The 15,463-nt window shown below is 46.8% G+C and overlaps 1 protein-coding gene across 1 annotated transcript in view; it reads right to left on the reverse strand.

Moving 5' to 3' along the window:
- Positions 1-15,463, reverse strand: part of SLC6A12 (solute carrier family 6 (neurotransmitter transporter), member 12) — a 37,974-nt gene that overhangs the window by 12,894 nt on the left and 9,617 nt on the right. Inside the window, exons 3-8 of the mRNA XM_009995193.1 lie at positions 12,379-12,513; positions 10,634-10,774; positions 9,003-9,090; positions 7,301-7,433; positions 4,293-4,427; positions 2,203-2,306 (exon numbers count right to left, since the gene is read on the reverse strand). Of these exons, the coding sequence (XP_009993495.1) occupies positions 2,203-2,306; positions 4,293-4,427; positions 7,301-7,433; positions 9,003-9,090; positions 10,634-10,774; positions 12,379-12,513 (736 nt within the window). The remainder of the gene's footprint in view (positions 1-2,202; positions 2,307-4,292; positions 4,428-7,300; positions 7,434-9,002; positions 9,091-10,633; positions 10,775-12,378; positions 12,514-15,463) is intronic.

Here is a 15,463-nt window from a genome sequence, read left to right on the forward strand (position 1 = left end):
AAGCATGAACATGGTCAGGTTCAGCAGGTCTGGTAAAACAAGGACTAATGGGTTAACAAAAAATCCTCACCTGGCAAGGGTTGTGCCTACACTGTCTTTACTAACTATGCTCAGATGAAGGCAGGAACATGCTGTGCCACTTGTTCTGAAACATTAGTGCACTTGTTCCCTGTGAGAATGGGGCACCAGTCTGAGCTGGCTGTGCTGGAAACCCCACACCCTGGGATCCTGCCTGGGCATCTGCTGGAGCTGACCCACATTGTCTGCTGTTATGGGGCAGTGTGGACACCCAGCACATTTGGGCCACTGAGACCTAAGCTGCCAGCTCAAGGCAACAGAGGAAGGTGTCAGTGCACTGCTCCATTGGTGACAGATACAATTTGGAACAGCCTAGGGAAAGTATTAATTGCCTGACCAACAGCCATGGCAGCACCTACGGGAGAACAGAAGAAAAGGAGGGATGATTTATGTCTTCCAAGTACCATTACATTTTCCCATCCATGCTGTAGCAATACATGAAGGAAAACCAAAGCCTGTGCTTCTCAGGACTCTGTGGAAGATGTCAGAAATGGCCCTGACGGCTTCACTGAGCTCCATGTAAGGTCATGAATAAAATAGATTTGTAATCCTAGGGCAGGGAGGAGGCCAGACAGATTTGATTAATCTCCTTGATAGGATCAAAAGCCACTGGCAGTACATCACCCTGATGGTAATAAAGCACTGGAGACAGCGCGCCCAGCCATCATTGTACCATCTTCTCTGCCTAGCAAGTGACAGCAGACCTGACTGTGCCACCCCTGCTCACTCACCCTTGTCAAAATAGGCCATGGTACCTCCACAGTGGCTGGAGTCACTCCCCATTTTCATTCTTTTCCTTCCTCCCAGTCTTTCCTCTATCCAAGATGTCTCACGTGGGAGAGCACTGCTAAAGCCATTTTCTGTAGCTCCTGTGTTCCCTCATCCCTATGCTGAGTCCTCTGCAGCTTCCACACCCTGAGCAGATCATCAGTCAAAGCAGCATGACCCAAGGTGTGACATTCAGGATGTACAGTGCTTGTCTTGAACAATCCAAGAGATAAGTGATGTACTTAGGCACTCAGGGTATCTGTTGTTTGTCTTGAGACATGTAGGAGTTAAACAAGATCTGCTGAGGCCTAAAGAGATGTCTCAGCAACCCACCAAACCATTCTACTGCCCCCCTCACCATCCCATGTGTACCTGAGAACTGGGGAGTTCAGTGTGGGCCATGCTGAGATTGGAGGCAAAGGAGTTCTACAGCTGGTGCTGGGAGCAGAATATCCAGGGACAACCAGGCCTTCAGATTCATGAAAACCACCGACTTAGCAGGAACAGTTAAAGAGTGCCGGTCTCAAGCTGCCTCCCAGGACCCAACCTCCACTGCAATAAACTAATCCTGTGGTGCCAGTTGTCTCATTAATTAGCCAAACAAAGACTATCTGCAGGACATAACCCCAGCACCATAACCCCCTCCTATCTCTGAGAAGCACAGAAAAGACAGCAGGATTTTCTCACCTGTACAAGGAGAAAAGTGGGGGTGCAGTGGGCCAGAACTGTACAAAAATCTGGGACACTGTGGGTGCAGGAAAGCCCTTCCCCACCAGGAACTACTTCCCCACCGACGATGTCACTGGACCGTGGTGGTAACAATTCTCTTGCTCGCTGCCCTCTGTGTTTCTGCTTTCTCCTTTCTTTCCTGTCTCTGTTTTCCTCCCTGTCCTATCTGCTCTAGGCACTTTGTTGTGTTACTCCAGTAAAGTTTGTTGTGCACGTGACATCTGACCTCGTTTGTGTCTTACTTTCACCATTTGGGATCACCTTTGAACCTTTTCACAGGTCCTGCAGGACAACAAAGGTGCAGCTGCCGTGTGGCTCATACCAGGAGAGGGAAGGAAGAATCCAGCCACACCCAGCCTCCCACTTCAGTGGGGAGTGTTGGAAAGCAAGGGGGTTCTGCCCCATCTCTCGTAAGACCACACACCAGCCTCAGTGCCTATTTGTGCACCCGATGTTGTGTTATCTTTGTTTTGTCCTGGAAAGATCATAAAAAATTGCCAGGTATCCGAATACTGGATTGTGACTCTAGGTCACCCACGGGGACAGAGCCTTTCTCAGATGCAGCTCTATGCTGTTTCTGTCTCAGCAAATTTCCAGAAGGGTATGAGGAGTCCAGACTCTTCTCACCTGTAACAGTTGTTGGCGTATTTGTTGTAGCTGCCCAGAGCAGTCAGGCACCCCTGACAGATGGCGTAGGAGAAGAGGATCTGAGTGCCTGCATCCATCCAGACCTGAAACAGAGAAGGTCAGTGATCTCCAGACCTGGCAACAAAATAAACAAAAGTCCCTGTCTAGCAACAGCCTCTCCATCCATACAGAACAAACCCCATGAGACAGAGAGGGGCTCAGTGGATGTAGGAATTGGGATACTTCTCTGGGAAAACTGACCTATAGGACTGAAAGTCTGCTAGGAAGACTCTCCTGAGGGGACAGTATTTTCACATTCCACTCAAGGTGACGCCACTTCTCCATCCCACCCCTTTGCGTTCTTTCCTGATAGCATTGCTCCACCTGAAGTTGACATTTGAGATGTCTATTGTCCCTATGTGGCCCAGGGTTCACAGAGCCATTGGTGAGCTGGCCCAAATGGGGGCCATTGAGTCCTTTGCTTGATCAATGTACTCCCTTCCCCACTCCCCAGTCTAGGTTCCCACATACCTGAGGCCACAGTTCAGGGTGAAGGGCAGAAAATTGCCAGGCTGAGAGAGTTCAGTCTAGTGGGATGTCATGAGCTCTGGCATTGCATGGGAAAAACTGAGTGAGCTTGTTCACTGCTGTTCCATCTCTCTCCCCCATGGAGGAGTCCCTTCACTCCATGTGCTTCAGCTCCACTCTCACACTCACCCAGGCAAAGCCCTGAGCTATGGGATAGCAGCCAGGCAGGAAAACAGCCCACCTTTCTCTTTGCCTCTGTGTTCCCTCTCTTTCTCCTCTAAGCAGCCCCCAGCTGCAAACATCCAGGCAGCTGCAATTTGGCAGCCTTTTAAAAACCCCAGCCTAGGCATTGCTGCTTAAATTCACATGGATGCCTGCCAGGTAGGCAGGTAGACAAGAGCCCTCCAGGCATGGGCACACATTCCGCCTGACCAAAGCCCCACATTCTGTCTAAACTCAGTCACAGCATCTCACAATCCTGCTATGCTGGGCTGCAGCAGCCTGGAAAGACCACGTCAGCTGTAGTTAGGCTGTGAGAGATAAACCGGTTTTCAGTGAATAAGCTCTGACCAGAAATAAAACACATTCAGCCCCAGTCACCCCCCTGTTATTTATTTTGATATTAAAATGCCATTTACATTCAGCTGGCTCTTTGCATTCAGAGTGCCACAGATTTTGTGTTGACAACACATAATTGCATCTGAAAGCCATTTGGGGGAAGACAGTGTGTTTGGCAGCTGGTTTGGGAGCACTTGGGGCTTTGGCCATCTGGGAAGATGCGGGAGGTAAGCGGAGACTGTGGGCTAAGCATATTGCTTGGCTGCCCCCACAAAAAGATTCAGCGATGGAATAATTAGCAGCAGTGTCATTTAAATGCTCTTCTGGAGGGGGTCTGCATTAACTCCTCCCTGGGATGGTGGAGGCAGCCTGTGCAGCCTCCATGAGCCTACATGGCGAAGAGAAGCAACCTGCTGCTACAGAAAGGTGCTAGAGCAGACACCCTGGGGGGATCCTCCAAAGAAGGGTCCTGCTGCTTGCCCTGTGCAGCCCCAAGGGTGCTCCCAACCTCCTCCCAGCTTGAGCTACCTTGCAGGTCCTGGGTTTGGCTGGAGCACAGCACACTTCACTTGTGTGCATTTGGTCTCTGCAAGCACAGGGGCTCTACATTCCCTGGGAGGGCCCTGTTGGAGCCAAACAAAGTGCTAACCAGGCCAGAAAAAAAAGAAAAGTGGTATATTATTTTCCCCCACCCACTTCCTTAATTATTTGCATTTAAGACCCAGCAAAACCATCTGTTACGTGTTGAATATTTCATAGACTCTTTTGGATTTGCTGAGCCCATGAGTTGAAATGACCAAACATACCCATATGCTGCAGACGCACAAGCAAAAATGCTGTGCTATGCTGGAGGACTAGACCCCTTTTAGCTCTTTTAAGGAGATCTCACTGGGTCACTGGTCTCCTTTCAGATGAGATAGCTAGATCCTCAGCCAGCAGCAGATCCAAGGGCCAGGACACTGGAAACTGCACTTTCAGCCAGCACTTTCCTGACCCCCACCCACCTGTGGGTCTGCCAGCCTGGAAATATCTGGCTTCAGGTAGAAGATGATCCCCTCAGCAGCACCTGGCAGCGTGACTCCTCGCACCAGCAGGATGATAAGCATCACGTAGGGGAAGGTGGCAGTGAAGTAAACAACCTGTGGGTGCAGGGAAGCAAGAGGAGAGAGGGTCACTGGGGGAATGGGGGGGGAGGGAATGGTGCAGGCATCATCTCATCTCATCTGCAGTCCCCCTGCCCCAGCAAATGTCCCTGGACTCTGCTGTTGGTTATAGCTGCTACTGCTAGCATGAGAGAGGATTGGGGAAGAAATTAGTCAAGGTTACTTCTCACCAGTGATTTGGTTTATCTACATTTTGTTCTCACCCACAGCTCTGTCATTGGTTGCTCTGCTTTATTTGTCTCTTTCCAGTCAATGTAATTTCCCTGCTCTCCAGCTGTTCTCTTCATCTTTCTAGAGCTGCAGAAGAAACTCAGATCTCTTTGTGTCACTGAGGTTTAATGAGGAGTTATTAAAGTGATCCTATTCCCAGCAAGAGTTTTCCAAATTAAATAGCTTTTGCTGCCCAATTTGAGAAACCTCTGAGGGGTCTCATTTCCAGGGGGTGCATGTGTGGGTCTCTCATCCCCTTCAACGCCTCTGACCTCTGAGTACAAATGGGGGCACCTCAAAGCCTTAAAAAAAATGACCATTATTTTTGTAAAAACTTCCTTTCATTTCTTCTTGTGTGTAATGTAAATAAACGTTACCTTAAAATTAATCTTCTGTAATCCATTGCCTAAGGTAGCATATTTTTTTTCTATTTGCAAAATATCCGCGAACAAGTTGCAACATCCTAATATTTATTCATTATTAAAATTCATCAAAGTAATGTGAAGGCTGGTTTACTCTATGGATTCATAGTGAGGGGCCTAAAAATGACATTTTTTCAGCTTAGTGATAATTGGTCGAATAAGTCACCATACATGGCACTTTTGCTGTTCCCCAACTGAATAAGAATGCAAGCAACTTTTGGCACAAGCACTAAAATCTACCTTCAGAAATCACTTCTGGGAAACATTTATACATACCAGCTGGATGCATAAGGAAAGGAAACATGCAAAGAGCACAAGGGTGGGCAAAATAAATAAAAGGTAAAGACTTTTAAGGAAAATGAGTCTTCACAGAGTTATTTGAAATTATTTTCCTATGGTTGCTATTGTTTCTTTAAGTTCAGACTCCTTAAATCACAGAAGCATAAACACAAGCATCTGGCAGAGTTACCTGATGAAAGCAGAGTCTTAGTCAAGCACAATGTCCTGTTGGCTCTGAGCTGTTCAACAAAATTAATAAGCTCTGTATCCTAAAATCTGTGGTCCCAGGAAAAGCCATTCCAACTACTACCTGCATTTACTCTTTCCTCTCACTTTCTAATATGACTTTGCCAAACCAAATCAGTCCAACCAGCCTGACTGAACATCTTGAGCTTCCTCCTTGGGCAGGCAAGCTCTGCACACCAGGTCAGCACCAGGCAAAGGAGAGAGTCGGTGGAGAGGGTTGAGAGCTGAAGGGAAGCTGGAATGACTGAATTACATTTCCACGCAGATCAAACAGCCCCTCAGGCTCTATCTCCCAAGATCAGAATGATCTCTTGTGAGGATGGCACTGTGGTATTCAAATCAGGGAGCATCAGAGATATAAGAGTTAAAATGTGGACCTAGGGAAATGAACAACTGGCTGTTGCCAATTGACAGTCCGACTCTTCTACACCACCAACTCACCGTTGGGACAACTGGCCACCAACCAGCAGGTGGTGCTTGTTCAGCACCATCACCAGAACCTTGGTGAGCTGGTGGCTCTGCTCATGCTCTGACTTCTGCAAGGGAACTGTATCTATATATATATATAGGGGAGTTTAAGAGTACGTGTCACACAATTTGTAACACAAAAATTTAATTTTAAGAAGATAAAGGCAATTCAATCAAATGTATTACAAACAGCTCATTTCAGATCACAGTCTGAGCATCACCTTTAAAAACTACATTTTTATGTTTTTTAGTACATTTGTTTCTTATTAATTTTTACAAAATGTTTTCAGATGTTTTATAAGTTAGCTCTATTAAAATGGGTGTCCAGTGCAACTTTAAGGTAGGAGATGGGATTTGACATTGAAACACAGGTGTCCAGTACTACAGGGAACATCTGTCAAAACTAGGGATAGTGATTTGAAGGGAAAAGTGGAATTTGGTTCCCCTCCTTCTTGTAATGGGGCATCCCCTGAATGCCCACAAGACCCAACCATCAATAATGACCCACCAATCTCATTGCAGCTCAGGAGGGAAGGAGGTCCTGAACAAGTCAAGGCCATAGCAGTGTCCCTAACACCCACCCCTAGGCGTCACACACTCAGGCACTCCAAAAAGATAACCAGTCCACAGCATCTATGAGATCACATCAGTAGAGAGTATGGATTCCAGCCTCACTATTGAAATGCAGTAAGTGACATGCTGAGCCAAAAACCAAGAGCCAAGGAGAGTACAAAGGCACCACTCCCACACCAAGTGTTCTGCAGGATAAAGAAGCAGGAGAGATTCATTATTTATTCATTGAGCTGGTTACAGGCAGCAGCTTGTCTGTTTTGCTCAAGTGTTTAATTATTGCCAGGGACTGGAAGTTTGCTACTGCAGAGGATCTTGTTAAAAACACCAGAAAGTCACACCAGGACAACACACTAGTGAGTGGATGATACCCAAAGGCACTTTGGGAGTATCTATCAGCCACTACCTGCAAGGGAAAAGGTGACCCAACACTTCCCTCAGTTCCCAGGTCTTTCCCTGGTCTCCCCTCCTTGTTTGACCTTCCTCTCATGAGTCAAACACAACAAGTGTACATTTGTATGGCCCCACCAGGTTTTAACTTTGGTGCTGTGTGTCTCCTGCCTCTACTTGAAGAAAAGGGAAAAGAGATTGAGAAAGAAATGTGAGATGGGTACAAGGAGGCATATGGACCAGGAGGACAATCTCCATTCCTACTTTGCCTGTGGACTTGACCCCTTTCCAGATGCAGAAGTAGCAGATGATCCACGCCAGCAGGAGACACAGAGCCAGCTCCCAGCGCACAGTGCCCAGTTTGTCAATACCATCCGTGAGCCCCAGCACGCGCTTCCTGCCGGTGTCCAGGGACAGGGAGAGAAGCATTAACACCCCAAACTCCACTCATCCATACAGAGCTTTCCCACAATACCCCATCCAAAGACATCACTGACTACCTGCAAGCCATCTGCCCAGGACTCCCAGCCATGTGAATCACCCCAGCTCTGCCCAGGGCTCCCCTCCCTGCCATTCCTGCAACCACCATGCCCTGTAGCTGACCCAAGCCCTCCCTCTCTCCAAGCCCATGGCACTGTGCCCATCAGATCCACGCAGCACAAAATCACCACCTGTCTCACATTGCTTTCCCACCCTGGCAGCTGCCCAGCAGACACTACTCAATCCAAAGAAGGCTGCCAATGCCATTGTCATCCCACGGCCACTGCTCTTCCTCTGACCTCCCCATATACTACAGACAACGTATATATAAGCATAAATGCCCTTTATGATTCCCATGCCTTTCCTTCAGCCTTGTTTTATTAAGAATAACCATCATGAAGATGGGCCATATGAGAGCTAAGTAGTGCAGCTTATACAGTCCCCAGAAGCTCAACCTCACATTTTTTATTCTTCTGCACACTCTTCTCCAAATCAATGCTCTCAGGGTCCCCTTGCCCTTGCAACCTCTGCAGAAAACATGGATAATCATTTCAGAGGGGTCCCAGCTCTCACTATAAACAGTGTGTGCAAAGAATAAGGCAGGAGAGGAGGCCCACCATTGTGCAGACTCCTTCTGTACCCACAGGCACATGTTGTCTCCTCTGTGCTCTGTGGTGGCTGCAGGGGACAAATGACACTCAGACCTTTCAAAGGCACTTTAGGACACTTGAGTGGGAAAAATAAAATACTGCTAAAGGTGAGGCCCTGACACCCTTCTTCCTTATCAGACCTTCCTCAGTTGAGTATGGAGAGGTATGTGGCCCCAGCAGCTATTTCAAACTCTCAGGGCTGCAGTGGTGACCCTCTCTGGGACACTGACTGGCCTACTGCAGGACCCCCCACTCAGAGGTGTTTCATTGCCTCCAGCCCCATGATCAAGCCTCCTTGAGCCCCTCTCTGGCATCTCACACATGCAGTTCAACCCCTGCCCTATGGAGATGAGCCTGAGCAACCTGATGAACCTTTAGGCACCAAGCAAGACATAGTCAGAAGGGGAAAGACAATTTTCTCCCTTTCTGTTTCCCTGTAAAAAGCTGTTAAGTCCACCCTGGCCTCTCATAGCTTGCCTGCCAACACCTAACACAAATACCCCCTGCTTACAGCAAGTCCTCATCTTCTTTTGATACCTCTTTGTGTGGCCACACTCACCCAGGCAGCTCAGTGCCAGAAAGAGAATACACCCATGCCTGTGGGCACACCAGCAAACCTGGGCAGGCACATTGCAAACAGGGTGTATCTAGTCCTCCTGCCCCTGGACTCTGTGACATCTCCTTGGCACCTTGGTCCATTATACTCCCCATGTTTGGGTGTGACACGTGGCACCTCTCTTGGTCCTACAGAGATGCACAGCCCTCCACCTGGATACTCTACAGCTGCAACCTTTGGATGAGAGAGGAGCCTGAACAGAGGAAAAGAGATCACGTACTCCCAAAATTCAATCATTGGGGAGGTGGCATTCGCAGGCAAGGTCCTGTTGTCCAGGCTGGAGCTATTCAGAATGTCCACACAGAGATCTACCAAAAGAAAAGGAAGCTGATGAGCCAGAGAAATTCTCCAAGGCTCCTCCATGAGGGATGCTCCTTCCCCTCTCTACCCTAACCCACACTCTGGCAGCACACAGACCCTTTACCCTGTGCCATAGAGCATCTCATTAAACTCTTGCGTCTCATTAGGCATCTCATTGAACTCTGGCTCTCCCCAGCTATGAGTCCCAATCCAGTAGTAGACAGAGGGCTTCAGGAAGGGGAGAGGTGAAGGAGACAGCAATTCCCTTCCAAATAGAAACCAGATGGCTGCAAAACATAGACTATTGAGGGATGACCACTATGAGTAGCCAGGATAGAAAATCCCATTCTCCTCCCCCACCATGCACCTTTCCTGTCCACACATGCATGCGTATGTTCACAGACACCACAGATGCCTTCATGCTCTACTCTGTCATCCCCAACTCTATCACATAGTGTGAAATTCCTAACACCAGAGCAGATGCCACACGTCCCAGAAAAAACCCTTATCTTGTATTTGGCAAGAAAAAGACAATCCACCGGAAAAGCAAGGAAGCCCAGCTCTGGGTGGGAAGCTTCTGCCTGTTAAGAGAACATCCTTTCCTTTCCTTGCAAACAAACCTATTCTGAATGAGCTGAAGGGATCAGATCCACTTTTTTAAAAGCCTGGTTGCCTCTGCTGGGATGAAGGGCAGTGAAAACTGTGAGTGAATGGCCTATAGCTTGGAGAAATTTAACATGTTATAGAAATGAATCATCTGACCCAAGAGAAAAAAGGAGGGAAGCAAAATACTTCCAAAGCTCTTTCCAGCCTAGCTTTCTACTGAAAGCAAACCAACCTGTTCAACATGCTAAGAAAGGTCTGTCAAGGACATCAGATCCCTGAGGATTGTTTCACAACCACCCCATCTTCCTGGGAACAGCTCAAGTGCCTTGAATAAAAACAAAGCCAGGTCTTCTTTGCTGGGCACTGTTATGTGAATCATGGGCATGAGGAGATGAGACCCCTGGTCAATGTATTGGTATAGAGCTTGTGTGGATGTGCTTAGATCAGAAAACCAGTGCTTCTAGAGCTTTGTGTTACTGGTTCCTGCACTGGGAGACCTGTACTGACAATATTGTCTAGTGCAAGATGGAGCTGATTTAGCCAAAAGCTGAGAACACAAAGAAAACTGTTCAGCAAGTGGCAGCAACTATCGCAGTAACGCCAAAGGAATGGGGTAAAGGGAAACATAAAATAAATTGCTGTACCAAAGATATTGAAAAGTTCTGCCACATGAGGAGGATTCTAGATTGGTTCGAAAACTCTCCTAAACCACCTACCACTCCTGCTTGCCAGAAAATGCTGCATTTCCAGTGAAATCTTTACACCTCAAATCACTCCATGTGGAAACAGTTTTACTGTTCCCTGCTGCTAGGAGGCAGCTGCTTTTGCAGGAGGCCCTAACCACATTGCAGCTCATTAGACATTTTTATCTGAATTAAAAATGGTTTCTGCAAGACCCAAATAATTTCTGGGAATTGGGAGGGAGACAACCAAGGGAAGGTTTACCTGAGTTCCAGGGGTTATTGCAGCTGGCCCATGGTAGCACTGTGGTGAAGGAGCTGAACAGGTAGAAGAGTGCCCAGGACAGGATGATGATGTAGTAAATATTCAGGTACCCCTCAATGATTTGTGAGGCATACCCAATTCCTGTGAAGGAAAGCAAAGGAGGCAAGGATGGGGCTGCCAACCGACTCCCAACAGGTTGGGTTTAACCCTCAAACAAAGACACAGATGGTAAGAGGGGTGTAACACCAACCATATGGCTTAATAGAGAATGGGCAAGACCTACCTTAGGGACAGTATTTTTTGACTGTGCATGCAGACAGGAAACATTGTTAGTATCTCTACACAGGTCTATGGTGGAACAGAGAGAAAGCCTTTTGCTGATGGGAAAACTTTTCTGACCACTACCATGCCATGGCATTACACTGCATCTCCTGCAGGAAAGCCAGCTCCAGCTTTTAAAGAAAAGACATGCAGGTGAGTTTCTCCTTTCTGAAAAGACTCAGGCAAAAATGGTTCTCACTGCATAAAGTCTTGTGTTGGGGCAAAAGTTAGGACCTAGGAGCTGAGCTCTGGTCTTGGGTCCTGCTTGTGCCCATCACTCACTGAGACATCAGAACAGTAATCAGGTGATGGGGTCAGAAAGGCCCAATTCATTTGTTTAAAACTGTTTTTCTGTGTCCTTTGAGATGCCACTGCTGTCCACCTCCAGGCCCCGTGCCAGAACACTCGGGGTCTCCAGTGCAGGAGGTCCCAGATTCCCCAGGTTTCAAATGGCACCACTCACCTGTGCTTGAGCAAGCTAATCAGGCCTTTAATCTACCTGAGCACAGGTTTCTCTGACTACAACACATAGGAAACAAGCTCTCCTCTGGACAGGAAAATTTTGGATGTTAGATTCATTAACATATTAATACCATTAAACAACCTTCCCCATGGCCACAGGAGTCCTGATTCACAGATGTATGCCTTAACCACAACTCCAGCCCATCTCTGGGCTCTCAGGCAAGTGCATGCAGTGTCATTCCCCCCAGTTTGCAGGACGCCAGCCTGCAAATGCTGTCACAGCAGCTCTGGGCACAGCAAGGGGCAGGGAATGTGCCATAACCCAGCCAGCCTTCCTCATCTTTGTCCCTCTTCAGTATTTTTCCTGGACTACATGCCAGTGTTTGTGTACAGACACTTCCACCCTCTTCCTCCTGCTTGCTGGCCATCCTGCTCCTCCCCTCTCCCGAGCTCTGATCACTTCCCAGCAGAGACCATGGTTGGGCTGGACCAGCACAGCCCCCAGCCAGCACCTCACACCCCAGTCACCTACAGGGGTGTTGGGGCACTGTCCCTGCACACACAGCAGCCACCAGGAGGGGAAAAACAAGGCTGGAACAGAGGGGAAGGGAGGAAGAATAAAGAAGAAAGAAGAGAAGAGAAGAGAAGAGAAGAGAAGAGAAGAGAAGAGAAGAGAAGAGAAGAGAAGAGAAGAGAAGAGAAGAGAAGAGAAAAGAAAAGAAAAGAAAAGAAGAGAAGAGAAGAGAAGAGAAGAGAAGAGAAGAGAAGAGAAGAGAAGAGAAGAGAAGAGAAGAGAAGAGAAGAGAAGAGAAAAGAAAAGAAAAGAAAAGAAAAGAAAAGAAAAGAAAAGAAAAGAAAAGAAAAGAAAAGAAAAGAAAAGAAAAGAAAAGAGCATTTCTAAAAAGGCTCTGGGTCACTAGTGGTTAGAAAGTGCTGCCAGTAATTTCTGTTACTTGACTGACCTTCAAAGATGGGACAGATCTTCCTCCAGGCAGTGACCCCTCCCTGGCTGGTGTACTGCCCCAGCGCCGTCTCCAGGAAGAACAGGGGGATCCCGCAGGTGAAGAGGAAGATGAGGTAAGGGATGAGGAAGGCTCCTGCAGAGAGGGATAAGATGCTGCCTCAGAAACCTCTTTAAAGTCTCATCCCCTGCCACCCCTTGCCAGGTACCTGGGTCCACAGCTGGAGTCAGCTAGATAAACACAAACATTTATCTGAATTAACTGTGCAAGCTCTGCTAAAAAAATTAATAATAAAATGTCTCCAACATCATTATTTTTTTGGAAAAAAAATACTAGTGTGGTCTCTCTTGTGCTACTGCAGTACTTCTGCATTTGTTCTTGGCCAAAACCTAGAGATAAGGAGTAGCCAGGCCAGAGGATAAAAAGAAGAAGAACAGTTTCCCACAGACAGTACTGGAGAAGTTGTCCCTGATTCACTCTCCTGACTTTGTTCTGGCTTTCAGCAGGGATCAGGTGAAGCAAAAGGAGCCCTTGTTTCACATAACCACACTTGTTCTGCCCTTCTCAGGAGCCACAGGAAAACTCTCACTTGCCCAGAGGATACAAACCTAGAGGCTAGTGACATTCCTTGGTAAGTAATAACTTTGTGAGGATAGACATTTTCTTGAGACATATTTCATGACAAATTAGAAAAGCAGTTTGCACCAAAAGAATGGAATTAGGGGATGGACAGCTGAGTATCTTTCCAACACGAAAAAGCTTAACTTTCCTCTTCAGTTTAATTTTCTTTATTAAATACAGAGAAATGTCTTAAGAGAATCAGCCTGAAATGGCCCTCAGATTAACCCTGAGTGAATTGAAAATGAAAAGGGAGAGAAAGCAAGTTTTTTTCTACACACATTGACCAACAAAGGGTCAGAAAAAAACAATTTAAAAAAAAAGTTTAATGCCTAGGATTTTTTCCTTCTTTTCAGTTCTGCTGCCAAACCAAAACCCTGATATTTTCACTGTTCTCCTCAAAACTGCTCCTGAGATTTCAGTTTCACTGCTGACCTTTATTCTATCACCTCACAGTTTTTCTCCCTGTCATTATGGTAGGTTTTCACACTTTTGCTCCTCTCCAGAGAGGCCAAGGCAACTGCTTTCCTCACTGAATCAACTACTGAGGTCTTGCCATCCCAAAGAGTAAACTTCTGGTCACGAGTACCTCCCAGTGCCTGGAGAGCATCTTGACTGTTTGCAACCATGATGAGGGCCCCTTGCTCAGCCCAGCCAGACCTTGTCTCCCAGGCTCTCTCCTCCCCTGCCAGCACAGGCATTCACACTGAAATTCCTACCCATGACAACTAGCAGCTAGGAACACTTTCCCTTTGTTTTTAAGCCAACAAAGTTCCAATAACAAGCAACACCCAAATTTCTCCGAAGCACAGCTGTGCTATAGCTGCAGGGGACCTCGGGCCAGAGAGAGGGAGGCTGATTCACAGCATCAGTCCAGGTTTGCAGAGCTGGGAATGGGAACTGCATATGCTAAACTAGAGGCAGCTGCTGCTTTCAGAGCTGCAAGACATCTCTCTGTATGTCAAATCTGCAATACAGTTCTATGTTGCACACAAACAAGCCTTTCAGCAGGTCCCAGACCCACTCCTTGATACCATTCGTCCCAGAGGTTGATTCATTTTCTGAGTGAATTCTGATTCAGTTTCTGAGGTTCTCTGAGTGATGAGGGATTTCTTACACCCCTGTTGTCTTCTCTCTCTAAACCTTCCCAAAGTACTCGCCACCTGCAACTCCCATGTGATTTCAGTTTGCTGCTCCACTGGAGACTCAGCCCTGAGAGGGTCCCCCAGAAACACACTCTGTCTCCTTATGAATCAATAACAGGTTCAGGATGCTGAGCAATTAGATGGAATTTGAAAGTGCAATCATAGATAAGTTTACACTGGGTTGCTTTACAGCAAGTTAGCACAACTGTTTTTATGACATCTGTCTTTACAGCTTTATAACCACATCACTGCATCCAAAGGTGAAGCAAGATGACAGGACATCAGTCTCCAGTTTGGGGTAGAGGGGTGAGTGGGACCAGGACACAACTTTCATAGGTGGAAAATGTCTGTTTTGCAATTTCAAGAACTTTTTGCATGCTGAGAATACCTTTGACTGTCATGGGAAAGACAGTGCCTTCTCCTTCACAAGCTTGTTGGCCATCTGATTCCCTAGAGCCCTAGGGAGAGAAATGTACCTTCTGCAGTAGTAGCACACTTTCTGCAAAGGCAGTGTGTAAGCTGTGAGGGAATGACTCTCCCATCCTATTTTTTCCCAAGCCCAGCCTTTTTAGCCTCTGAATCACAGTCTTAGATATTCCAGAGTAGTTTAATTAAAAAAAGGAAAAACAAAGTTCTGCAGTGGAGATCTAAAATGAAGAGAAGTGGCCTTTTCGCTTACACTAATTAGCATATAAATTGCAAGGACTACTGAACTAGATACCATACACACAAGCTATGCAAAGATATCATCTGGGCTCAGGAAGAAATTTTCCATGCAAAACCCATGACTTCTCTCTCACAGCGTCAATGCAGAATGGACTGTTCAATCATATGCAGTGGTGCATATGATTAGTAACCCATGTTGCTCTGACCTACTTTTGGTGCCTCCAGTGCCTACCACCAAAACCTCAGAGAAGGAGAGTAGATCTCCTAAAAACCACGTCAATCTCAAGAAAAACTCGATTCCATTTTCTTTAACCATCCTCTTATCCAACTCCTATTCGGTTCAGAGGAGATGTTGTATTGACTCCTGCTTGATTTGAATAAACTCCAGTAACATCATAGGGGACAGATACTACGTAGTCCTGGGATGAACTATAGCTGAGTCATCAATTGGTGAAAGCTCACAGCACTTTGAGAAGGAAAGGCCTCTGTGATGTGGCCTGCAGAGAAAGGAAATTTAAAGGGGGGGAACATGCAAGTCCCAAAACATTGTTTCAAGGTGTCTCTAGAGAACAAGAACAAAAGAGACATTGTTTCTGTATTTGACATGCAATTCATTATTCCTCCTTTTCTTTTTTGAAGCTAGATTTTAACTCACC

Source organism: Chaetura pelagica, unplaced genomic scaffold, assembly GCF_000747805.2.
Source record: "Chaetura pelagica isolate M959 unplaced genomic scaffold, ChaPel_1.0 scaffold343, whole genome shotgun sequence".
Taxonomy (NCBI): domain Eukaryota; kingdom Metazoa; phylum Chordata; class Aves; order Apodiformes; family Apodidae; genus Chaetura; species Chaetura pelagica.